At 49.4% G+C, this 24,112-nt stretch overlaps 9 protein-coding genes across 9 annotated transcripts; 6 read left to right on the top strand and 3 right to left on the bottom strand.

Moving 5' to 3' along the window:
* Positions 1-307: 307 nt before the first annotated feature.
* Positions 308-730, top strand: PtrM4_126570 (uncharacterized protein; the record flags this gene model as incomplete). Its single annotated transcript, XM_001939730.2, has 2 exons — positions 308-524; positions 573-730. The coding sequence occupies 2 exons, from the start codon at positions 308-310 to the stop codon at positions 728-730; spliced, it is 375 nt and encodes a 124-aa protein (XP_001939765.1).
* A 573-nt stretch (positions 731-1,303) lies between these two features.
* PtrM4_126560 (uncharacterized protein) lies at positions 1,304-6,100 on the bottom strand (the record flags this gene model as incomplete). Its single annotated transcript, XM_066108767.1, has 1 exon — positions 1,304-6,100. One exon carries the CDS (start codon positions 6,098-6,100, stop codon positions 1,304-1,306), a length of 4,797 nt encoding a protein of 1,598 aa, XP_065960759.1.
* A 2,052-nt stretch (positions 6,101-8,152) lies between these two features.
* On the top strand, positions 8,153-8,572 carry PtrM4_126550 (uncharacterized protein; the record flags this gene model as incomplete). The annotated part of the gene is made up of 2 exons (XM_066108766.1): positions 8,153-8,295; positions 8,350-8,572. 2 exons carry the CDS (start codon positions 8,153-8,155, stop codon positions 8,570-8,572), a joined length of 366 nt encoding a protein of 121 aa, XP_065960758.1.
* A 1,104-nt stretch (positions 8,573-9,676) lies between these two features.
* Positions 9,677-11,188, top strand: PtrM4_126540 (CypX, Cytochrome P450; the record flags this gene model as incomplete). The annotated part of the gene is made up of 1 exon (XM_001939727.1): positions 9,677-11,188. The coding sequence occupies one exon, from the start codon at positions 9,677-9,679 to the stop codon at positions 11,186-11,188; it is 1,512 nt and encodes a 503-aa protein (XP_001939762.1).
* Positions 11,189-12,322: 1,134 nt separating this feature from the next.
* On the bottom strand, positions 12,323-14,854 carry PtrM4_126530 (Dimer-Tnp-hAT domain containing protein; the record flags this gene model as incomplete). The annotated part of the gene is made up of 1 exon (XM_066108765.1): positions 12,323-14,854. One exon carries the CDS (start codon positions 14,852-14,854, stop codon positions 12,323-12,325), a length of 2,532 nt encoding a protein of 843 aa, XP_065960757.1.
* A 969-nt stretch (positions 14,855-15,823) lies between these two features.
* Positions 15,824-17,383, top strand: PtrM4_126520 (uncharacterized protein; the record flags this gene model as incomplete). Its single annotated transcript, XM_066108764.1, has 3 exons — positions 15,824-15,958; positions 16,031-16,526; positions 16,584-17,383. The coding sequence occupies 3 exons, from the start codon at positions 15,824-15,826 to the stop codon at positions 17,381-17,383; spliced, it is 1,431 nt and encodes a 476-aa protein (XP_065960756.1).
* A 386-nt stretch (positions 17,384-17,769) lies between these two features.
* PtrM4_126510 (uncharacterized protein) lies at positions 17,770-18,461 on the top strand (the record flags this gene model as incomplete). The annotated part of the gene is made up of 2 exons (XM_066108763.1): positions 17,770-17,774; positions 17,831-18,461. The coding sequence occupies 2 exons, from the start codon at positions 17,770-17,772 to the stop codon at positions 18,459-18,461; spliced, it is 636 nt and encodes a 211-aa protein (XP_065960755.1).
* Positions 18,462-19,632: 1,171 nt separating this feature from the next.
* PtrM4_126500 (Dimer-Tnp-hAT domain containing protein) lies at positions 19,633-22,146 on the top strand (the record flags this gene model as incomplete). The annotated part of the gene is made up of 2 exons (XM_066108762.1): positions 19,633-19,650; positions 19,744-22,146. The coding sequence occupies 2 exons, from the start codon at positions 19,633-19,635 to the stop codon at positions 22,144-22,146; spliced, it is 2,421 nt and encodes an 806-aa protein (XP_065960754.1).
* A 408-nt stretch (positions 22,147-22,554) lies between these two features.
* Positions 22,555-23,532, bottom strand: PtrM4_126490 (uncharacterized protein; the record flags this gene model as incomplete). The annotated part of the gene is made up of 1 exon (XM_001939726.2): positions 22,555-23,532. One exon carries the CDS (start codon positions 23,530-23,532, stop codon positions 22,555-22,557), a length of 978 nt encoding a protein of 325 aa, XP_001939761.2.
* Positions 23,533-24,112: the final 580 nt, after the last annotated feature.

The following is a 24,112-nucleotide window of genomic DNA, read 5'->3' as shown; positions in this document are numbered from 1 at the left end:
TGCTCTGCGATCTGGTGGACCCGTCAGGGCCCGGGCCAGAGGTTTTAGATGTGCATGATCGACTGCCTCAGGAGCGGTTACCCAGCACCCCTTCAATGGAAAGCGAGATAGTATCAATGCTGCCATTTCTGAGCAGCATAAAGAGAGCGCATACGCCTCATCATTATTGCCTCCCAAGCCAGTCTTCTCATTCACTCTTCACATCTACATTTGTTTATTCCTTCCCGCTGTGCGGATCACTTTCACTTATCAACACTTCCAATAATCAACTATTTCAACACCAACTCTACAACTCCAAACCGCCAATATGCAGTTCTCCATCACCGCCGTTCTCTTTGGCCTCGTCGCCATCTCCTCTGCCGCCATTACCGATGTCGAAGGCGTTCGCAACACTCCCCGCAGCGAGCTTGAGAACCGCCAGGCAGCCAACGGCGCTTGCTGTATCCCCAACCAATCTTTGAAGCAGGATGCCTGCACAGTCAACGGAGCGGCTGGCAAGTGTGTACCTGGAGGCCCAGCTCAATGTAAGTAGAGTCCCACCGGTTCTCGAGACAAAACTGACACACCCCTAGGCAACGGTGCTCTGAACTGCGTTGCAAACAACCAGTTGGTGTGCGACAACAACGTCACGGAGCGGTCCGGCGTTCTGTGCCGCTTTCAGGCAGCCAATGGCAAAATCCAGGACGGTGCCGCGCAGATTGACAGCCTTGCCCAGGCCAAGGTCAACTAGAATGGGGTGTTAATAGGTGGAGTGGGGTCTTGAATTGATCTGTAAATTTGTATAGCAAGCCTTAGACCATAACAACTTGCTGTCGCACAGCAGGTGCGTAAATACATGTCTTTGAAAAGGAGTAATTGGAGTGCTTTGAAAGAATTGCAGTGTTGAGTGAATGTGACTTCGTCTTCGCAACGGCAACAGCAACATGAGCCGAACCGTAAGCAGGGGTACTGTTAATCCCTGGTTCATGGCATCGTTCGGCTCGTGCTGACGGTAAGCGTTTAACCACGTCGGCAGAAAAAGCCGACCCTTTCTGCCCGGACTGCTCCACTTATGGTGATAAGAAACCTTGTAACGGTAGGATTGAGGAAGAGTGGGGTTGCATTGTTGGTGTAGCTACGAAGGTGGGCAGCTATATATATGAATGTGGGATGTACGAAGTGTGGTAGCGAGAGTAGTACCCAACTTGTACCAGAATATGTCTTGGCAGGACCCAAACCGTTACACACCCTCTCAGATACGGCTCTCAGCAAGTAGCTGACCATGAATAGAGATGTGAAAATGACGGAAATGAAAAAAAATACTCTAGTTCCACGCTGAAAGCTGAACTCCCTTCTCTGCTTCCTCTTTTTCTTTTGGAGTAATGATACTCCGGACATCTTCAAGTCCTAATTGCTTGACAAAACTCTCATGCTTTTGACGAGGTAGTACCTTGGTCAAACCGTCTGCGGGCATCTGATCTGTAGGCACCCAATTGACCTGTATTCGCTTCTGCTCGACTTCCTGGCGGAGCCACAACTGATGAGTATCCACATGACGAAGCTTTGTCTGAAGCCGATCTTCTCTCTTAGTAACGATACTAACCGTGGCTGTGTTATCACACAAGAGCTGTGGCGTAAACTCGAGCTTAAACTTAACGTTCTTAAATGCGCGTTGCCACCATTCCATCTCAGCCCCTGCAATAGATAGAGCCATCAGCTCTGCTTCGGTAGTTGACTTTGTGACTGAGCGTTGCACTGTAGCCTTCCAGTCAATTGGCATCCCGTATAGCTTGAATATAAAGCCATGCGAGCTTCTGCGCGTCTCGAGATTGTCAGCAAAGGCAGCATCAGAGGCACCAAAGAACAACGGTTCTACTCCTGCCTCATTTGCTTCACCCTCTGTGATATACGACGCAATCTCGGTTCGAAGTGCTGTAGCGCAGATAGCGTAGTACTGAGTACCAATCAGGTACTCCCAAACGTGCTTTGCGGCAGCGAGGTGCTTCTGGCTTGGATTCTGAAGATGCTGTGCTAGCACTGAGTGCGCTTTCGCAACGTCTGGTCTGGTGATACATGAGATAAATGCTAGTGAGCCAGTAAGACTCTGAAACTCCTTCGTACGCTCGGCGTTCGGTTCTTCATCACTCGGGCCTAGCCCCTCATTCAGCGGAGTTGCTGGGTATCGTCCGGATTTCTTCTGCAGTTTGAAGTTGGCAGCGACCTTGTCGATAAACGAGTCCTGTAATAGCCAAACTTTCCCTTGCTCTTCATCGCGTACAACGCGGATGCCTAGGAACCAGCTAAGCTTACCTAAGCAACGTATCTCGTATCGATCCTTAAGTGCACGCTCAAACTCTTCATGAGCTGCGAGATCTTCTGGTCGAACCAGAACCACAATATCGTCAACGTAGAAGAAGACAATAAGCTTTTCGTTTGTAAACAAACATGGGATGCCTGGCACTGGCTTAAGTCCCATCTTCTGCAGTGAAGTGCAGAGATCGTTGTACCATAACAGCGGCGCCTCTTTTAGACCATACAAGGCTCGCCACAACCGTAGTAGCGGACCAAACTGATCAATGTAGCCCTCTGGTGTCTGTACGTAGATCTTACGGTCGACTTTTGCGTTTAGAAACGCATTCAGCACATCATACTGGAAGGCTTTTAGGCCAAAGGCAGCCATTAGAGCAACAAGGAATCGGAAGATCCGAGCTGCTAGCGTAGCCGCATACGTGTCCTCGTATATCTGTTGTAAGTCTCCTCTTACGACTAGGCGCGCCTTGAACTTCATGAGGTAGCCGTCTTCATCGAATTTGTAGGTAAACACCCACATCAGAGGCAATATCTCACCCTCGGCGACGCCTTCTTCCTGAGCTTCTGGCTTAAAACAGCCTTTTCTCACTATATCGTCGATCTCAGCTTGCGCTGCAAGCTTAAAGCGGTTGCCAAATGGATGGTTTTCGAGATCTGACCAACGCTTTGGTGGAGGTGGCAAATAATCTCTATGGAGGCGAACCTTCTTAGGCTCGTGAAGCTCTCGTACTTTAACCGGATTGATTGCTGAGGCAAAGGTCGACAGATACGTTACTGCGAAAGTGGAGAGATACGCCGCATGAGCGCTGCCTCTAGTACGTTTACCGGCAACGATGTTATCTGAAGTGATTGCAGGATCCGTTCGCTTTGGCGCATTGTTCTCGCGACGATTCGGCGCCTCTTGATCCCCTTGCACTGGCTCGTAGCCCTTTGGCAAGCTGATCTCTTCTTCAACACTCGCGTCCCTACTTCTCCTTCCTATCGTATTAGGCGAGACTAGTGATCCTCCCAGGTCAATCGATCTCACTGGTTTGCTCTGTTCCCCTTTTGCTGACTGCTGTAATAGCTCTTCTATCAACTGATCATGTGCTTCATCCTCTTCTAGCATCTTAGTGCCCTGCGAATCAAGCGGAGCAGCGAGCTCTAGAAGCTCGCTAATCTCTAGTTCCTCTACCTCGCCTTCGTAGTCGGCAATATCAAGTACTGTCTTTACTGTACGTGCCACCCTCAAATCTGCGTAGACTGTGCTGCCGTCGTATCTCGTATTCGAACGAAACACGACGTCTCGGGTGCGGATAACAGTGTGTGACTCTGGGAGCCATATCCTAAAAATGTTGGTGGAATCGTATCCAACCAAATGACCAATGAGCGCTCGAGACTCCATCTTGTCACCACGCTTCAGCTTGTTGTTGAGGTAGTACGCCTGTGCGCCTATCTTGCTTAGGTGAGCCATCGAAGGCTTGTGTCCACCTGCGACTTCGTAAGGCGTCTTCCAGCTAAGAGACTCGACTGGTGTTCGATTGAGCAGATATACTGCGGTCATGGCGCACTCGTTGGCCAGCTCCTTGGGCAGACCGGATCCAATTCGGATTGCGCGAGCTCGGGCGATTATTGTCGAGCCAGCGCGCTCGATGAGGCCGTTCTGCTCCTCCGTGTACGGAGCTCTTGTTTCAATCTCAATACCTCGGTCAAGAAAGAGCTGGTGTAGCAAGCTGTATCCTCGCTCGCCGTCGATCTTTATTGCGCGGACCTTGACACCATATTGAGTCTCAATTCGTGCTAGCAAGCGTTCGATTGTCGTTAAGAGCATTGGTGCTGACTTGTTTGGTAGGCATGCGGCTAGGTGGAGCTTGCAATTCTGGCACACCGCATGTAATAGCCAAACGTCACCGTTATAGCAGCGCTCGCCTGTCTTACGCAGCTGTACAAGATCGATAGCCAATCTTTCGAATGGTCGGGTGGCTGGTTCTCGCGGAGGCCTTCTGCTCTTAAACTTATGAAGCTTTGCTTCAATACATGTCGTACAGGTCTCCCAAGTTGGCGCTATTGTGCCTTCTTTAATCTTTACACCATCGACACCCTGCTCGAGCTTTGAGATAACCTTAGCGCTCGGGTGGCCCCAAATCTCATGGGCTTCCTCCGCCGTTAGCTCAAGCGGTCGTCGATCAGCGTATGATGGTTTCACCGCTTGAATCCTTCTCTTTTCTGCTGCATTAACAGACTTTGCTACACTAGTAGACTCTGCTACAGCCGTAGACCGCAGGTCTTCTACACGCGGTCTCTCATTTTCGTCCGAATCCATCAGCCAATGCCCTCCTTCGGGACTAAGCTTACACACGACGTTCTTTGGCGACTTCTGGTATAGGCAGTCTCGACCTGAGTCGAACTCAATTCCCATCGTACGGCATCGTGAGAGAGCGACAAGAGAGGTAAAGAAGCTCGGGATATACGCTACCCAAGTAAGCTTAATTGGAGATGTTCCGTGCGGCGTGTTAATCATGATCTTAACCTCACCCCATTCCTTGATCGGAATACGCTGACCTCCAGCCAAGATCTCATCATGGGCGTTGGCATCTGCAAGCTTGCGCCAAGTCGAATTTCGATGATTAGACACGTGTAGGTTCGATCCTGGGTCGAGTATCCATCGCGTTAGTAGCGATGAAGGCTGCTGAGTAGCCTCTACTTGGAGACATGCATTTGAGCTCCGACCACTCTTCGTGCTTCCATCGTCAAAGGCAGCTGACTGAGGCTTACTCTGCTGACCTTGCTTAGCGAGCTTTGCTTCTACTGATCTCAAAACGGCTGAGATTCTGCTGCCTTCGCCTCTGCTTCGGATGGTATCGAATTTCTTCTTCATATCTAAATCCGCCTTCCATCCAGAGCTACGCTTTGCTGAGTTGACGTACGGACAATCAATAAAGCGATGCTTCTCTCCACACAGGCAGTTAATCTTTCGAAACTTATCAGTATCCTGGGATATCTGAGATTGTTGGGATACTTCCTGTGGGTCGCCTAACGCCGCAAAGGTTCCTAGCGTTGAAGCCACTGGTTTCATTTGACGATAGTACAGTCGAAATCGCCCCACAAGATCAACTGCTGGTAAGAAGGACTCTCCTTCCTCTTGCTTTGTGATCATGCTAATCCTTTGTGATGTAGCCCATGAATCATCAGTCGATTGTACTGAGTCGAGAAAGTCCCGCTGTGCCCTTGTACCCTTCACTTCTGCCATCTCAGCCGCGGCCATGAGCTCAAGGAGCTCCTCCCAGCTGTCGAGCCAGGATTCGATATTAGCGCGCTTTGGCATCTTGCGAAGCGCTATATATTGCGAGAGTAGCTGAGTCTCTCGCTCTGCTGTCGATGGACAGAGCTGGTTCTTTAGTTTCCTCAATCGTGCGTGCGGCGTATCTAGATTCATGATCCAATGTAGCCGACGCTCTGAGATCGTTGTCGCGATCTCGCTGTTGAACTGCCTTAAAGCAAGTTCTTTCTTTTCGAACTTTGTTAGTTCCTTCTGGTAACTAGTGTACCAAGCTGAGTACTTCCGGTATTCGTGCTCATCGAGATGCTCGAGGTCGTAAACTATGCCGACCTGTCGCTCCCGTCCGTAGAAAGCACCTGCTTCCTTCTTTGCGGGCTTCTCATCTTCGAGCTTAAGTACCGTTTCTAGCGCAACGTTAGGGTTAACGTACGCCCATAGATCGTTCCGCTGCGCGCTATCTTTGCGCAGGAAGATCCACTTCTGCCAATCTGACGGTTGATCGAGAATCACCGTCGTCTTCGTAATCAGAAGATCACTATTCATTGTAGCCATGGTGATAGCTGATGATAACTGCTGTCGTTAAGATAGACGTCTACTGTTAGACCGATTATAACAGTAAGTCTTAACTAAAGCGGGATGTGAATGCAGTCGATTAACGGCAAGCCGGGCTCATAACTGTAACGGTAGGATTGAGGAAGAGTGGGGTTGCATTGTTGGTGTAGCTACGAAGGTGGGCAGCTATATATATGAATGTGGGATGTACGAAGTGTGGTAGCGAGAGTAGTACCCAACTTGTACCAGAATATGTCTTGGCAGGACCCAAACCGTTACAAACCTCATTCCGCGAATACGAGATTTAATATTTAGTGATTTCCGAAAGCGACGCCGATCAACATGTGGAGGATGGCATATATTACCGACATTCAGGACGATTGCCATGGTAAGTCGAGTCATTCCCCTGGTGGCTGGAAGTGAGAACGATAGCCGAGTTCGACCAGTGCAATACAATGATACAGGAAAAATTGACTTGTAGCGGCGAAAGATTTGGGGAGACTCAGAAGTAGGCCGTCCACAACATCATATCTCTCTTCCCCATTATGATGGGATCTAGACAGGCTCTCAGTCGAACTTACATTCCAAGGCCCCCTTGCAGGTGAAAGGATATGGCCTGTACGTGTACCTTTACTTACTCTACAATGCTCACTAAAGTAGCTCGGTCTGCTGTGCCGACCGTTTGGCGGAAAAATTAGGACATGTATTCATGACGACTAACTTTCGTCCGTTTTCTCTGCGCTTTCCGTCAGTTGCCTTGACTGCTGCGCTATCAGCAAGGAGAGCCTGTCCCATGCTATTTCTGAATGACCAGCCAGGTTGTAGTCTCTCCATCTGCACGGTTGCCTAGCAGTCCTACATGGCTCAGGGATTGTATTTGCGCTGGGCAAATGGTTAGAAGAGCGTCGACACGGAACGGTCTTGAAAGATACATGGCGGTCCCTCGTTCGTGTACTACGGCACTTCGTTGACTGTAGCATATCGCGCTCTTGTGAAGAACACTGGCCACCACAGGCACCGCCGGATACAGGAGAGGACCTGAGCTCAGGAAGTCACGTTTCGTACACGTCCACGCAGGTAGTCGTAGACGATTGTTCTAGACGTGCGTACCCCGCTTCGCAGAGTTGTGGCCGGAGCCGGAAGACAGGTGCTGCAATGACTAGCCGCGACGTTGGACGCGTTCATCCGGGTGTGATGTAGATAAGCAAAGACGAGGACGTTGCGTTGCCAAGCGCTGCTTCCAAAGCCTGGACCCTGACGGCCGTTATCTAAATACGAGCTCGGGTCGCATCCGTATTGAAAGTCACGACTAGAATAGACCCTCGTAACATTACCAACCTTACTAAACGTTGTGCACAGCTGTGGAACGATACAAGGTGGGCGAAGACAAGGTCGACGTTAGATTATGTTGCCAACCGCTCCTTCCGGACCCGACCGGGAAGGCCATTGCCTGAGTACGAGCTTATGCTCGTATCCGTTTCATTCACGGATCTCATGCAGACTGATCTTACCGCCCCAATGAATTCTCCGTACGGATCACTGCTCTCGCGTCTTACCATTTTCGTGTACTATCCCGCCAATCATACTCCACTATTGCCGACACCGTTCAAATCCGTCATGTGAACTTCCCATGCGCACGTTGCGCTGCTGATAATGTAAGATGCCGGACACGGCATGTTCAAGCATCTGGAGCAAAGTAACTTTCTCAGAGTAAGACCACGCAGACTATAACACGTCATGACTTGACTGTCGTGGTTAGAAACTCTAGAACATAAACCCAGGCCTATCGTTTTTCGAAACTCAATGTCTATTCACCCTATCAGAGACAACAGTGTTCAGTATGGAAGCGTCTTGGAAGCAAATAAGCAGTCCGTAGGATTCCGGATTCAATTCGTCCAGTATTGCTATTGCAAATGACCATGTAAACCAATTCAGGAGGCAGGCAGAGAAGTATAAGTACATCACCAAACTCCATAATCGAGTTGTATCAAATCCATCAACATCAACATCTCCATTCAACACAAGCAACATCAAACTCAATCCAAAGCAATCATGCAGTTCTACTATCAATTCGCCATCCTACTTTCCAGTCTCTCTCAGACTTTGGCTGCACCCGCGGAACAAGCAGTTGAGGACAAACAAATTACAAAGAGGGCCTGCGCGCCTACAGGCCAAGAGTCTTGCTGTCTCAAGGGGTATGTTCAGAAAATATTTCTCTCCGATTTAAACCAAGTCTAACTTTTCGATAGTTTCTACAGGGTCAATGGAGCTCAAACAAATCTTCAAGAACTGATTCCCTTTGGATCCAATGGCGGCATAATCAACATCGGCATTCGTACAGGTTGCAGCGTTAATATTGATCGCGTCTGTGCCACTGCTGGTGGATGTGGTGGTTGGGCAGTTCAGAGTCGCAATGGTTGTAATGGTGTGGAAATTAGCGTGAGCTTCCTGGATAGGTGTGGCTCCGCATAGATGACGGAACGTGGATTAAAGTCGTCAAACACTTGTTTTCTTAACCTATGACCCGCATCTATTCAACATGGATGCTGTCATCACTTATCAGATATTGTTCTTAGTTGTTGAGAATATAAAAGTTGGACTGAACTATACTCACAGTCCGCAACAATCAATTAAGTGGGTCCTAGAAGGTTCAGATTGGATTGATTGATTACCGCTTTAAGCCTAGTAGTTACCTATAGGAGTTTAAGCCCTACCTAGATAGGTAAGTGGGTCTAGGAGAGTGACCGGATTGAATTGATTGTTGCGGAGTCTAACTATACTACTCTTGCCTTCCACGTTAACTACTCGATGTCTCGTAGAATGCCTCGATTCTACTCTACTCTAACTCGTAATAATCCTGCATGTTAGATCTAATAGGAATAGGGGTTTTAACATCTGTCTTGCACTGGGGGTTGGAGAAGCACGTGACATGTTCGAGTACACTCTTACCCTGTAGCTCCCGCTTCTGCCCTGGCTGGTTCTAACCCTGAATCGCTCCGCGGATGATGCCGAGATCAATCAATGCCCCGGCACCTTCACAGAAACCCTTGCTGAGATTGCGGTTTCTCTGTGCCTCTCTTCTGTCCACCCTGACTTAGTTCCGGAATTCACTCAGAGACCGACCAGCATGCCCCACCCACTACCCATAATTTCTCAAATGCTCCAGGTACATAATCTCTAAAGATTAAGCCCCTACAAGGGTCGCTCGGATACTTGCAGGTCCGCCAAGGAAAAGCGTACACCTTACCCCTGCCAATACCAGCTTAGTCGCAAATGCAACCGCATTGGCGAATCACAAGACGCGCAGTACGAATAAGATAACTACTTCTAAGGTGCTATGAAAGATCACTAAAGTCCGCCAAGGAAAAGCGTACATCTTATCCCTGACAAAACCAGCTTAGTCGCAAATACAATCGCATCGGCGAATCACAAGACGCGCAGTACGGCCAAAACCACTACCCCTAGGCGCTTAGAACTATGTCCAAAAGCAGAAGACCATTGAACGCCCATTAACTTGCTTCACTGCTGCATCATTCGTGTACAATACCTCTCTTCCAACTAATTCCCCCTCCCACCATGCCCTCTCCCCTTCTCCTCGCATCCGGTTTCCTCGCCCTCTGCATCGCCTACATCTTCGCCAACATCATCCGCCAGCTGCTTCTTCCAAACACCAAAGAACCACCCGTCGTCTTCCACTGGCTTCCCTGGCTTGGGAGCGCCATCACCTACGGCAAAGACCCCTATAAGTTTCTGTTCGCCGCCAGAGAGAAGCATGGAGATGTCTTCACCTTTGTCCTGCTAGGCCGCAACGTCACCGTTCACTTGGGCGTTGCCGGAAACGATTTTGTCTTCAACGGCAAAGAGACACATGTCAATGCCGAGGAAATCTACGGTCCCCTATGTAACCCCGTCTTCGGCGAGGGCGTCGTGTACGACTGTCCCAATTCCAAGCTCATGGAACAGAAAAAATTCGTCAAGTTTGGTCTGACAACCGACGCTCTCAAGGCACATGTGCAACTGATTGAGCAAGAGGTCGTAGACTACATCAAAGCCTCCCGAGAGTTCAAGGGACAATCAGGCACCATCAATGTGCCCCCCGTCATGGCTCAAATCACCATCTTCACCGCCGCCATCGCCTTACAAGGGCCTGAAGTGCGCAGCAAGCTCACAAACGAGTTTGCAAGCCTATACCACGATCTCGACGGCGGTTTTAGTCCCATCAATTTTGTTCTCCCTCGCGCGCCCTTCCCCCACAACATCAAGAGAGATCGGGCCCAGCTAAAGATGCGCAAGATTTACGAGACCATCATCGCAGAACGCCGCGCTGGCAAGATCCCTCCCACCACCGACATGATCAGTCATCTCATGCAGTGCTCGTATAAAGACGGCCGTCCTGTGCCAGACTCGGAAATCGCAAACATGATGATTACCATTCTAATGGCGGGCCAGCACAACTCCTCCAACATTGCGTCTTGGATCATGTTGCACCTTGCCAACAAGCCGCAACTCTGCGAAGAGCTATACCAGGAACAGCTTGATCAACTGGCTGATGAGCATGGCAACTTGCCCAAGCTCGACCTGCAGACCTTGGAGAAGCTCAAGCTGCATTCTAATGTCGTCAAAGAGACGCTTCGCATGCACAACTCCATTCACTCTATCATGCGCCTTGTCAAACAGCCACTCCCCGTCCCCAATACGTCGTGGACCATACCGCCTGGCCATGCCCTTCTCGCTTCACCTGGTATCTCAGCAAACAGCGAAGAATACTTCTATAACCCGGATAAGTGGAATCCACATCGCTGGGACGACCGCGTCATCGAAGAAGACGATGAGAGCGAGATGGTGGACTACGGCTATGGACGCATGTCCAGGGGTACAAAGAGCGCCTACCTCCCGTTCGGTGGAGGTCGCCATCGCTGCATTGGCGAAAAGTTTGCTTACCTCAACTTGGAAGTCATCACGGCGATTATGGTGCGAAACTTTTGCTTTAAGAATCTCGATGGTAGGGAGGGTGTTCCAGGCACCGATTACAGCACCATGTTTTCGCGTCCGCTAGAGCCTGCCGAGATTGTTTGGCAGAGGCGATGATCTGAGGTCTAGCATTCATTTTCGCCATTTAATACAAGTATAAGGTATTGATGCAGGGTGTGCATATATTATTATTATTATTATTATTATTATTATTATTATTATTATTATTATTATTATTATTATTATTATTATTCCATTAGAGTCCTTTTTCAGTCAGAGATTATGTATGACTTTGGCCGAAGGCCGTTCTGTCTAGGTCTTTCTAATATACATGGTTTTTTGGTATGGTTTGCTATTGTGGCTTTGGCTTTTCTTCAAAAGATAGCTTGTATCTGTTTAATACCAGCTGCTGAGGAGCAGTTTAGTGAATAGAAAGAGATATAGCAGCGGGCTCTTGTGGCAAAGGAGAGGTTTTGAGGTTTTAGTTTTATACAGTGTCTCTCTGTGGGTCTTCGATGGCTGTCCTAGGTACTACTTTCTTGTTCCTATTCTAGTACTGGTGATGAAAGCTAGAGTTGCTTCTATACCCGTGCTAGTGTGGAATAGTAGTGGTAGAGTGACTAGGCGGTGTTTAAATGGTTGTAGGAGCGTTTTTCGTTGTTCTTTGTATAGGTAGCATTGGAGTAGCAGGTGTTCTGGTGTTTAGGTATTTCGACAGCTACAGAGATCAGAGTCTCGTTTCTCGAATCTCTTTAGATAGGAGTTGAAGTATCCGTGTCCTAGCTTAAGAGAGTAGAAGGCGCTAGAGATTGCTCTTTTAGTGTTTGGTAGCATTTAGATAGTTTTTCTGATTTTAAGAGAGAATTTTGCTGAGTAGGTAGCTTTGTTTAGAGCGGTTGCTCTTTCTTTGTATTCCTAGTACTCTTGGCGTTGTTCAGTTTGTTGTATCCTATTAATTATCGTGCCTAGGTAGGCAATGCTTTTTATTGTTAATCTAGGGTCCTCTTTAGTTGCTTCTTTTGCTAGGTAGTCTGCTCTTTCGTTTCCAGCTATGTCTGTGTGTCCAGGTACCACAGATGTCAATGAGCAAGCTGAGCGAGCTCAGCCAATTGGCTTGCTCAGCCAATTGAGCGGAGGCCAGCAGCTCGCTCGGCTCGCTCGGATTGGCTGAAACAGGGCTGTCAGCTCGCTCGGCTTGATGGGCTCAGTCCCGATTAGGAAAGTTATATAGAAACCTTGGTGTTGAGTTTCTCAGCTAATATCCCACTTATGTACACCGTATTTCGCGTCCATCTCCTCATCGCTGATAGCCTCCTTTACAGGCACCTCACCACTGCCAAATCCAGCTCTTATCCATCGTCGATCGCACTGTATTGCTGCTAGAAGTTGCGGAGAAATGCTGCGCCGACGGGGCTCGAGGAGGTCACCCAGCTCGCTGAATAAGCGCTCACACTCACAGCTTGAGCCTGGGATTGATAGCATGTCGATAGCAAATTTGCTAAGGCTGGGGTAGCGATCGCGGAGTCCTACCCAGTATTTTATAGGGTCGACGCCCTCGCTAGCGATCGGTTCGCTGCGTTTCCAAGCCTCATATTCATCCTCCTCGTTCTCCGTAAGCCCTGCAGGCTCAATAAAGCTGTTGATAGCGTCGTCTATATCATTGTGCCTGACTTTGGGGCGTAAGCGCGGCTTCGGTAAGCTTTTGTACTCCGCCCACAAATGTTGAAACTTGCGGTTGCTGCTCTCTAGCCAATCAGGCTTATCCGCCCACGCTGCGTCAAGGTAGCTTTTGTAGCGAGGATGAAGGATTGTAGCAGCATAGTAAGCTGGCGAGAGGTCGAGCTTGTTGTAGTACTCGCGGGCTTTAACTAGGGCAGCGCGGAGGTTGATAGCAAGGTGGTCTTCGGGTGACTCTGTATGCTCATCGTGAATGACGTCTTCATAGCTTTGCAAGCGGTCCTCATAGACTCCAAGTAAGTATTCAAATACTGGAATAACCTCAGCGATTGCTCCAAAAGCACCGCTTTTGCCGCGGCCTTCAAGCCGTTTTGTAGCTTGTTTCAGTGGCCTGAGCACATCAATATACTCAGCAATCACCTGCCAGTCATGGGCATTGATCCCATCAGACCTCATCCAATCCGGCGCTGCAGGCAGCTTGTTGTTACGACTTCGGGCGTACGCGTCTTCAGTTTCAATCTTCTGAATATGGTAGTTGGCGTACCCATTAACCGCTAATTGCAACTCAACAGCGCGCTCAAAACACGAAACGTAAGAGTTCCAGCGAGTAACAACTGGCTTGACGGGCTCCTTGATTTTGTGCTGTTCTGTTGGCGCGTTGACAGGCTGGTCCCTAATAGCGAGCTTCTGATACTTCTCAAAAAGAGCGTACTGTTGTGGTGTTTTGATGTAGTTGATAACCGCGAGAAGCACTCCCAATGGTCCATCGCCTCGCCAAGTAGCCATGTTCTCAGCTTCGTTCACGCGCTCAGTCTCCTCGTTGTCGTAGGACTCTTTCTCCTCACCCCAGAGTAGCATCTGGCCAATGAGATTAAGCGTATGAGGACCGCAGCGAAGGCGACGCTCGGTAGCGCTGAAGCCCATCTGCAAGGCGAGAGTGTTGATCGTGGTGTTGTTGTTATGTGCGTTGTCGAGGACGAAGTAACCGAGCTTGCCCACAGTGATTTCGAACTGCTTGAATATTGCCATCACGACCTCAGCCATAGCCTCGCCGGTGTGGGCACCTGTCAGTTGTGGGAGCGCAATAGGCAAGTCCCTGAGCTCGCCAGAGCTATCAACGTAGTGGGCGACGATACCTAAGTAACCGCGCTTGCCACCTTTTGTCGTCCATCCGTCAAAGCTTATATGGACTTTGCTCATTGATTCTGAAAGGCTTGCGACAACCTTTAGTAACAGGTAGTTGTACAGGCGTATAACGTATCGTGAGACGCTGTTATAAGATGCCCACAGGGCTCGTTCTGCCTCTACGCTAGCTAATTGTATCATATTGCGAAAAGACGATGATTCGAATTGTAAGAGTGGGAGGTTGTTTTCGACGAGCCAGGTAACGGCCGCAAGCCTAAACTCTTGTATATTGAAGTTGGTAAGCTCGTTGGCAACAGCCTGAGAGCAGCCCTTCTGAAGGGCGCGTTCGAGGAGAGTTTCTTTCCGAGGAGCGACGGTAGTGCGCTTACTTGGAGGCTTCAAGCCATGACCTTTCTTGTCTTCTCCGAGATGACGTGCTGGCGCTGATGGAGACTGCGAGACGTCATGTATGCCACGGCCAACAGTAGTGAACTTGTGCTTATAGCAATAGTGGCAGATCCACGTGACTTTTGCGACGTTGCTGCGCAAGGCGATGCGATAGCCATGGCTGTATACCCAGCTTGCTCGGTTCGAAAGTGATGTGGGCGGCTTGCAGTGCTTTGGGTAGCGACTCCAATTAAAGCCGTCGTATTTGTCCTCTACCCATACGAAACCCTCGTCGACAGCCTCGCTAGCTGCTCCTGAAGCTGCAACAGTGGCATGCTCGCTGCCCTCAGGTGGTGGGATGATTGTCTCTTCGGCGCGCGACTCTCGGAGGGTCGCTTCAAAATTTGGTGCTTGTGGCGCGGCGACGAGAGCTTGACGCGGCGACAGCGGTGGAGGAGGTGGAGATGGTGAGAATGGCCGAGTATCGACTAGCACAGGTTGGCTGGCAGTCCCGCGATGACGCGCTGCGACTCTAGGGCGCTTCGAAGTTGTCGCGATTTCTAGAGCATTAACGCGTGTTCTTTTTGCTGGCATTATAGCAACGGCGAGGTAGATAATAGCTGCAAATAGAGACGCGTTGATGGAGTATAGGTGAGTGTGGTGGGTGATAAGTAGTAAGTGAAGTGTCGCAGAAGGAGAATATTGTTGCCAGGCCGTTAGCCGGAAATTTAGTAGCTTATTTGCTAGAAATATAGCAAAAAAGAGTGTATTTTAGGTTATAACTAGGTTTCGAACTTACGCACTACACCTAAAAATCATCGTGAGATTGCCCCTCCACCAAGTCCTTCAGCCCCAAGTTTCCAACCGCCCCATCCAACCAAGCTAAGCAAGCTGACTGAGCGAGCGCCTATCCCTAAGCTCGCTCGGCTTGCAAGCGCGCACTGCGCGCTCAGCTCATTCGGCTTGGTCAAAACGTCCAAGCCGAGCGAGCTGAGCGAGCCGGCTCGCTCGTTGACAAGTATGCCAGGTACCCAGAGTAGGTGGATATTTGCTTATTTTCGTTGGATTGTTTTTGCTACTTTTAGACACCGGAGTTGCCATTGCTGTCCTCGGTTATCTGATAGGTTTTTAAGCCTATAGATTGCTGCTTGGTCATCTGCGTCAGACTTGCTATCAGTCAGGTAACTCAGTTCGAACTGACTGAACTGACTGCCAAGACTCAGTTCAGTCAGTCAGTTCTTGAGGCAGCTGGACGTCAGTCCAGTCAGTTCAGAAGCCTCCAGACTGACTGAACTGACTGACGTTAGACTGACGTTAGCTGTTTTTAAAGCAGTATTTTAGAGTTGTGAAAGCCACATTTAGTGCGGCTTCGAAGCCGCGCTAGTCCTAGATATAAAGACACTAATCCTATATAAGTTAAAGCATCTAGCTTTAAGCTAATTAGAGTTTGCGGAAATGCGCTACCCGGTGCGCACCTAGTAAGCCTTTCGCGTCGCGTCGCGTCGCGTCTGCTATACACACGACGCTAGACTACTGTTGCCATAATACTTCTTGGTGTACTTCATGTCTACTCCCTCTAATTCAGGCCTTCGCCGCCTTGTAGAATGCGACAAGCGCAATTCTCCTCTACCATCGCTATCAAACGCGCCTACTGTTGGCGATACTGCGAGCGAGGCCCAGGCTGATGAGCCCTTGGCAGTACAGGCGGACTTCCCCAACGACGGCGACGACGACGACGACGACGACAATTACGACGGGCTTGATTTTAAGCGTGTGCCGTATCTTGAGCGGCGCCAGGTTGAGCGTAATAGTCGCGGTGGGCCAAAAAGCTGGATCTACCGCCACGGCTGGGCCGTCTGGCACCGCAAGTACAAGAAAAACTACTGGCTTTGCCGGTACTGCCATCAACGACGGAAGCAGGAGGCTTGCTACGAGGCTGACAGCACTACAAACGCCGGCCGACACCTCTCAAGCAACAAGCCTGGACACTCACACGGACCTAACGGACCTGTACCAATTGCTAGCCGGGAGGGCAATATTATGGGCGCGCTCGCAAAGTCCCAAGTATATATTATGAGGTCTAAAGGGATAGAAGTATCGCAAGAGGTAGCAAACGAGATAGCAGCAAGCTTTTCAACCTCTCGATTTCAGGACGCGCTGAAGGACTGGGTAGTCGCGGACAACCAGAGCCTTCGCGTAATAGAAACGCCGCAGTTTCGAGCCATGATTGCGGCCGTGAGCCCGCTAGCCGAAGCTCTCCTTTGGCGTAGCCACTAAACGCTCCACGATCATATTATTACTGAGTACAATACATACATACTAGCTGTTGCCAACTACCTTCGCGAAGCCCGGTCGCTTATACACGTGTCATTCGACAACTGGACTTCAACTGGTGGGCAGTATGCTTTTACTGGCCTCTGCGTACATTACCTTAACAGCGAGGGCAAGCTAGTTGACCACCTGCTTGGGTTGCCTGAGCTACACGGGGCGCACACTGGCAATAATATTGCCGCTGCAGCAACAACAATACTTCGGCTATTTGGCGTTGACAACGCGAGGGTTGGGTACTTTGTGCTTGACAACGCAAGTAACAATGATACTGCAGTTGAGTCCTTAGCAGAGGAGTTTGGCTTTATCGCAAGCGAGCGGCGGCTGCGGTGCTGCTGCCATATACTCAACCTAAGCGCACAATTAGTAATTTGGGGCAAAGACCGTAGCGCGTACGAGAATGAAGCCGCACACCTTGAGGAAGAGGAGAAGTACATGGATGAGTGGCGCAAATACGGTCCTGTTGGCGTCCTCTTTGACGTGATTGCGTCTATCTGTACGCCTCAAACTCGACAACTACTAGAGCGCCTACAGTGCGAGGAGGCAGAGTCTCTAGGTGTTACACCCCACATCCGGCAGCTTGTGAAGCCTGTTAAGACACGCTGGAATAGCTATTTCAACACGTTTGTCCGTGCAGCTGAGCTACACGGCCCTATCGATGGCTATATTGAGTGTAAACTTGAGGAGCATAGTGCTGCAACAGCAACCTCACGACGCCGGAAGAATCGTGAGCAGCTCCCTGCTGCCCAGCCACGGTTATATATACGCGAAGGGGGTCTAAGCGGCAAGGACTAGGCGACAATAACAGAATACATTCGACTCCTTGAGCCATTTGCCGAAGCTACACGGCTACTTAAAGGTCGCGGCCGACACGGCCGACACGGCGCTATATAGGAAGTTCTAGTAACGTTTGAGTAGCTTCTTAACCAGCTTAAGGCTCTCAAAGACCGCCTTAAGGATGTAAATTACGAAGATCTAGATGCGCCTGAAGATCATCTTATTACAAACGTTAACCTTGCACATTGTAAGCTTGCTAAGTACTACGCAAAATTCGATAACGCGCCTGTCTACTACACTGCTACAATACTACACCCGCACTACAAACACCACCTCTCAGCCAGACTCCGCAACAATCAATCGGATCGGCATGATTGATTCCTATCTAGGTTAAAGGCTGCCTAATGAAGTAATTCTTTAACCTATATAGGAATCAATCATGTCAATCGATTGATTGTTGCGGAGTCTGCTCTCAGCGCTCTGGAAGGTGCCTGACACCCATGTCACTGCCCGTGACGGTGTCCACTATCGCGACGGCTGGCTTGACAATAACCACCGGGCATTCCTGCGTATGTGGCAGGGGCGGAAGGACTCTGCAGCCACTTCAGCTCACACTGTAACGCCGCCGCGTAAGAAGCCCCGGCTAGGGATTTCAACGTCGCGATCAGCTTTTCTACAGTCGTCAATTGAGCAAAGCACACGGCAGTTAGAGGCAAGCCTTGCTGAGGATGAGTATGAGATATGGAAGCGGCAACCAGCGTTAGCTGAGGAGGATTGGCTGTCTCTTAATCCGCTTCTATACTGGGAGTCAGTTGCTGGGCAGTTCCCTATACTCTCAAAGTTCGCTATTGACGTCCTAACAATACCAGCAGCAGCGGCAGACTGTGAGCGGACTTTCAGCGAGCTTGGCGACATGTTAGGCACCCGGAGACTCCATATGAAGCCAGAGCTTATTTCAGCTTTGCAGAGCTTGAAGAGCTGGAAGAGGCTTGGTATACAGCCAACAACTACCTCAGCTTCTGGGCTAGCGCGCACACTATCAGAGGAAGAAATCTCAAAAGTACAGGAGCATTTATCTCAGTTCGACGTCAGGTAACTCAGTTCAGTCAGTCCAGTCAGTCCGCAGGCCGCGGCGACGTCAGTTCAGTCAGTCAGTTTTAGTTTAATTGAAAAGTCTTGGCAGTCAGTCCAGTCCAGTTCAGTGACCTCAGGACGTCAGTTCAGTCAGTCCAGAGAGCTCCGGACTGACTGAACTGACTGATAGCAACTCTGATCTGCGTAGACCTCGAATTCCTGGTCGGTTGTAGCGTTCTTTGCTGCGTATTCAAATGCTCGTGTAATCCCTTCTAGTTCGCCGTTGTAGACTAGTTGATATTGTCCAATATTGACTGTTTCTAAGTAGATCTCTTGCGTGGTTGAGTTGTAGACTGTTATCCCAACTCCTATTCCATTTGCTTCTTTTATTTGGGAGGCGTCTGAGTATATTGTAGTGCAATTGTGTAGCCTTGTTTTAATGTAGGCTTGGTGTGCAATCGTTTCCTCCTGTTTTGACTTTTTCGAGATTGTTACTTTGTACTTAGGAGTATCCCATGGTCTAAACCGGTATGGGATAGTCTGTTCTGTATCTCTTTTGTTGGTTTTAGGAATTGAGTTTGTGATAGCTTGCAGCTGTCTGTGTTGGTTTGGTTTTTTCGAGCGTTGGAGGTCTGTTAATTGGATCCGGGTTATTGCCTTTGCAATTGGGTGGGTATTAGCCAGACTCCGCAACAATCAATCCAGATTGGTCAGATTGATTGATTTGATTGGTCATTTGGAGTTTTTACCAACTCAATCAACTCAATCTAAGCTTTTCAAAATAGCTAATCAAATCAACTTGCGAAGGTCAGATTGATTGATTTGATTAGTTAGATTGATTTATTATTAACGAGTTGTAAGGCGAGTAGTGTCGTATTAAGAGAAGGTTTTTGGTGTTGAAGATAGTTATCTTGGACCCCTATCTCGCTTAGCTTGTGATCCCTGTCGGCCGGGCAAGCCAGTCTCTATGCATTCACTTCTCACCAGCTAGCTCTCCTCTTATAGGACTAGCTCCTTCTGCTTAGGGGCTAGCCTCTTCTAGGCTTCACCCCGCACCTATATAGCTAGTCCTTCGCTGTTCTTAATACAACAACGATTTCGCTCACTCAGTTCCCTAATAATCCCTTACACACAACACTAGTTGCCTAGCTACCTATACAGACATTTTTCTTTAGTGTTTAGTATCGCCCACGATGGCCAAACGCTCTCGAGTTCCCACCAATACTGCTGCCGCCGCCGCCGCCGCCAAACGGGCGCGCCTATCAAGGCCCTCTGTCCTATCTCAGCGATCGCTGTCGCCTCAGGAAACCCTTGGCGCCGCCGTAAGCCAGGCCACAACGTTTGAGTCGCAATTTTTCGAGTCGCAAACAGAGGAGGAGGGTGCGGCTGAGGGCAGCCAGGCTGGTACAGCAGCAACAACAGAGGCTAGTGTTGATACAGAGCCTGATAATGGCGATAACTTTGACGGCATTAACTGGGATCGCCTCCCTCGGTTCATGAAGCCTCTTACAACTGGGCGGCGCGTCAAGAGTTGGATCTTTCAACATGGATATCGCGTTGTTGAGCTCTACGATCAGAATCGAGTGTGGTTTGTATGCAAATACTGCCACATCCACAAGGTCATTGACACTGGCGGCAGTGGAGTTTTTGACGTATCAAAGGCCACCTCCTCAGCTGCAGCTCATCTTGGCCTTCAGAAACGAGGCCATGGCTTTACAAAAGACGGCCTGAAGCCTCGAAGAACAGGGCAGCAACTCTCTCTACGACAGACGCTGGAGACTGGTGTTGCAGTCTCTCAAGAGGCTGCCAACGCGATGGGCAACTTCAACATCCAGCAGTTTCGTGAAGTTGCAGTGTTCTGCCTTCTTGATAACAACTTGCCAATGGAGCTACTTGCAAGGCCGTCCTTTCGCGAGATGATTAGCCTTGCAAACCCAGAGGCAGAGGCAGCTTTGTGGGTAAGTCCTCGCAGTGTAGCTACCTACGCAATGCGCCTCTTCCAATATATGCAGCCACAGATTGTCTGCGCTCTGTCAGAAGCTGCAAGCAAGATCCACATAAGCTTTGATGGTTGGACGACAAAGGGTGGCAAGCGTGGATTCTTTGGAGTCGTTGCACACTTTGCTAACGCCTCTGGAGTGATACAAGATCTCCCCATCGCCCTCCCACATCTCGCAGGCTCTCATACTGGTGATGCTATCGCTGATACAATTAAAAAGACGCTCCAAGAATACAGTATTGGGAGTGATAAACTCGGCTACTTCGTCCTCGACAATGCTGCAAACAACGATACTGCAGTCTCCTCGCTCGCCCACGCGTACGACTTCAACGCTGCTCACCGACGCCTCCGCTGCGGCCCTCACACGCTTAACCTTATTGGCCAGGCAATTATCTTTGGCAGCAATCAAGAGGCGTACAACAACAACAACGACGAGCAGCTCCAAACAGAGGAGGTGTACATGCAGGAGTGGCGTCAAGAAGGGCCCTTAGGTGTACTTATCGACGTTATCAACCATATAAAAACGCCTCAACAACACGAAATTTTCCGAAGCTTCCAAACCGCCGCCAACGCCGAGTTGCCAGCTAGAGAGCGCCTCCACGTACTTGAGCCTGTGAAGCCTGTTGTTACACGCTGGAACTCTTACTACGCTGCCTTCAAACGCGCAACTCAACTCCAGGCAGCATACAACTCTTACGCTGAGCACTACATTAACGCACTCTCCCTTGAAGATCGCCGCGCTTGTCAACGTGGCAATAAACTCCCTGAAGCACCTAGTTGGATGAGATCAACAGGACTTACAGCTGCTGATTGGGCGGTGATAACAGAGTATCAGGACTGCCTAGAGCCGCTTAAGCTTGCTACGGAGAAGCTTGAGGGTCGCGGAAAGGCAGGCAAATACGGCGCTATATATGAGACTATTCCTGTATTTGAATACGTACTTGGCGCGCTCGAAGCCCGTACGCGCTCGTACGAGCAAGTTGACTTCAACCCACCTGATGCGCCTGAAGATCACCTCTTTGTTAACCTCCGCGCCGCCTGGAGTAAGGCCAACGATTACTACAACAAGCTCGATCGATCGCCAGCATACTACGCTGCTACCTGCCTCCATCCATACTACAAATACTACTGCGAGAACAGCTGGGTGGATAAGCCAGAATGGCTAACATCAGCCAACGCTGGCTTCCTGCAGCTCTGGCAGTCGTATAAGCCTCAACGTACACGTCCTCTATCTCAAACAACTGCAAAACCAAGGCATAGAGGAATAGATGATGTGATTGGCGCCCTCGTACGGCGCAACAAGGCTCAGGTAGAGGCTGCCCACGACGATGAGTACGAGCGCTGGAGAACTCAAGAGCCAGAGTGGACAAGCGAACAGTATCTTAGCGATGGCCACCCAGTCAAGTACTGGATTCAATTACGCTCAAAATACCCGTGTTTAAGCCAGTTTGCGATTGATATACTCACGATACCAGCATCTAGTTGCGACTGCGAGAGGCTCTTTAGCGAGCTTGGCGATTTACTTGAGCCGCGCCGGCGAGCTCTTGGCAGCGAGTTACTTGCTGCCCTTCAGCTTGTACGTTCGTGGAGACGAGCTGGCTTTGACGGCTTGTACAACAACGGTGATGATGAAGATAAGTGGAGTGACGTCAAAGATGAGGAGATTGTACAACAGTACGATATAGAAGGCTGGAGTACAACACCATAACCCCCTGTATACTACTTCTTAGCATCAATCAGCCAATCAACCAATCAATCGCAATCAATCTGCAGCGTCGCCGCAAGCTAATCAAACCAATCGACAACCTTAAGATTGATTGATTTGATTGTTGCGGAGTCTGGTATTAGCTAGCTGGGTGTGCATATAGGAAGCGAGGTGGAACAGGCATTAGATGATGTCACCAATCTTGCCGTGTATAGGACCTTAGAACACAATTATAATCATTCACATCACTAAGCCTCGGTTACGAAAACCACATCCTGCACCCAAATGGGTATCATAGGCCAACCTAACATGATTGAAATTAAGACTCATCCCAAGTAGACAGGGGTGTAGATACTGCGGAACAAATACCAATCCAGTCGATTCCACAGTCTTAATTAATCACCATCAATGCTATATTACAGTCACTTTCTTCTCCTGGATTGCCTCAAACGCTCCGCTGGTTACGAGTTCGGTGTTCACATCTACGCAGAACAGACCAGCTCGCCGATACACGTTCCCACCGTCTACGGATGAAATAGCTATTCCATGAATGCGGTAATGCAACCCAGAGGGATCGATTAATGCCCTAATCAGGATGCACGACAATTCTTTAGCTAAGCTATCACCGTCGGATCTCACAACTGCTAGGAATGGCCGTTTCGAAGTGGGCCCCGGAATAACGATTTCAGTGCCGCTCCCATCCTTGAAATGACACTGTACAGATTCCCATATCGATGCCCTTGATTCATCATCGACGTGTAGATCCACAAATGGACCTGTCAGTAAGAGGGAACCTCCGCTGATCTCGCTTGCATCAGATTGGCCTACGTACGTGACGTGTGCTATGCATTCCTGCTCACCAACGAACCAGTGGTGGCCGGTCTTCTTTTCTGGTCTTTGAGTCCATATCGAACCCTCATCGAGGCCTGCCCAGGACCAAGATGGAGCCCTGTAGTTTGGAGAACGCCTCCCTTCCCAAACAGACCAACACAATGCATTGCGCAAGTCTGCTTGCCATAGTCCAGCAAGATATGTAGCATCGCATTCTGGCCACTTATCTAGCATAATTCGTTTCATATCGTTGGAAAGCCCAGCGATCGCAAACAACTTATCTGAAGGAAACGTGAGCTTGCAACGACCATACATCGCGACGGTGTCGTACCATTCTTCGAGCATAGTATCCCACGCAGCCTCTGGATAGCTTACTGGGCTAAATCGGTCTATGATTGGCTTCCAGAGAACTTTATGTGAGGGAAAGCTCACTGGCGGATTTCCCGGATCATATTCGCCGGTAGTCTTTTCGTAACACTCCCAGAACACCTGGAGTGCGCCAAAGTGCAATACGCATGGTGATAAAAGTATTTCTTGGAAGCACCATGCCCGATACATGAGAATGTTACGATGCTTAAAAATCGACACTCTATCCCACCCTTCATCATGAGCGTGGTAATACCTCAACGCTTCGCCACCACACTTCGACAACCGCATGTTTACCATCGTCGCAGTGAAGAGTTTTGGATCCCGTTCGTAGAACAATCCGGCATGCTCGTTCTCTCCAGATAACGCTGAGATGGTGATGTATGCATATCGATACACGTCTTGCATCGTAGAGGCCTCGGTCTGCCAGTCCTCTTTAGAATCTTGAAGTATACACAGACTGTCGATCCAAACATATTTTACCCCTAGTCTCTGAGCCACAGTCATAGTGTCGTGAAAGGTCTTTGGGAGGTAATCGATGGGCTTCCCTTGACGTAGTTCATCGTATGTCGACCCTAACAGTCGTAGTTTCTCTTCAACAGGACCATGTCCCCAGACGTGTGACAGAGCGATATAACGGATATTTTCTTGGCATTCCGATCGCAGTACAAGTCGGAATGTAGTATTTGCCGTGTTATTGTTGATTTCGAGCAACCGTGTTGGTACGAAGTTCGCAGTCTCATTTACGTGACATTGACGGTGATGGCTGGTA

Source organism: Pyrenophora tritici-repentis, chromosome 7 (genome assembly GCF_003171515.1).
Source record: "Pyrenophora tritici-repentis strain M4 chromosome 7, whole genome shotgun sequence".
In the NCBI taxonomy this organism is placed as follows: Eukaryota; Fungi; Ascomycota; class Dothideomycetes; order Pleosporales; family Pleosporaceae; genus Pyrenophora; species Pyrenophora tritici-repentis.
This window is presented reverse-complemented; position numbering and strand designations above follow the sequence as displayed.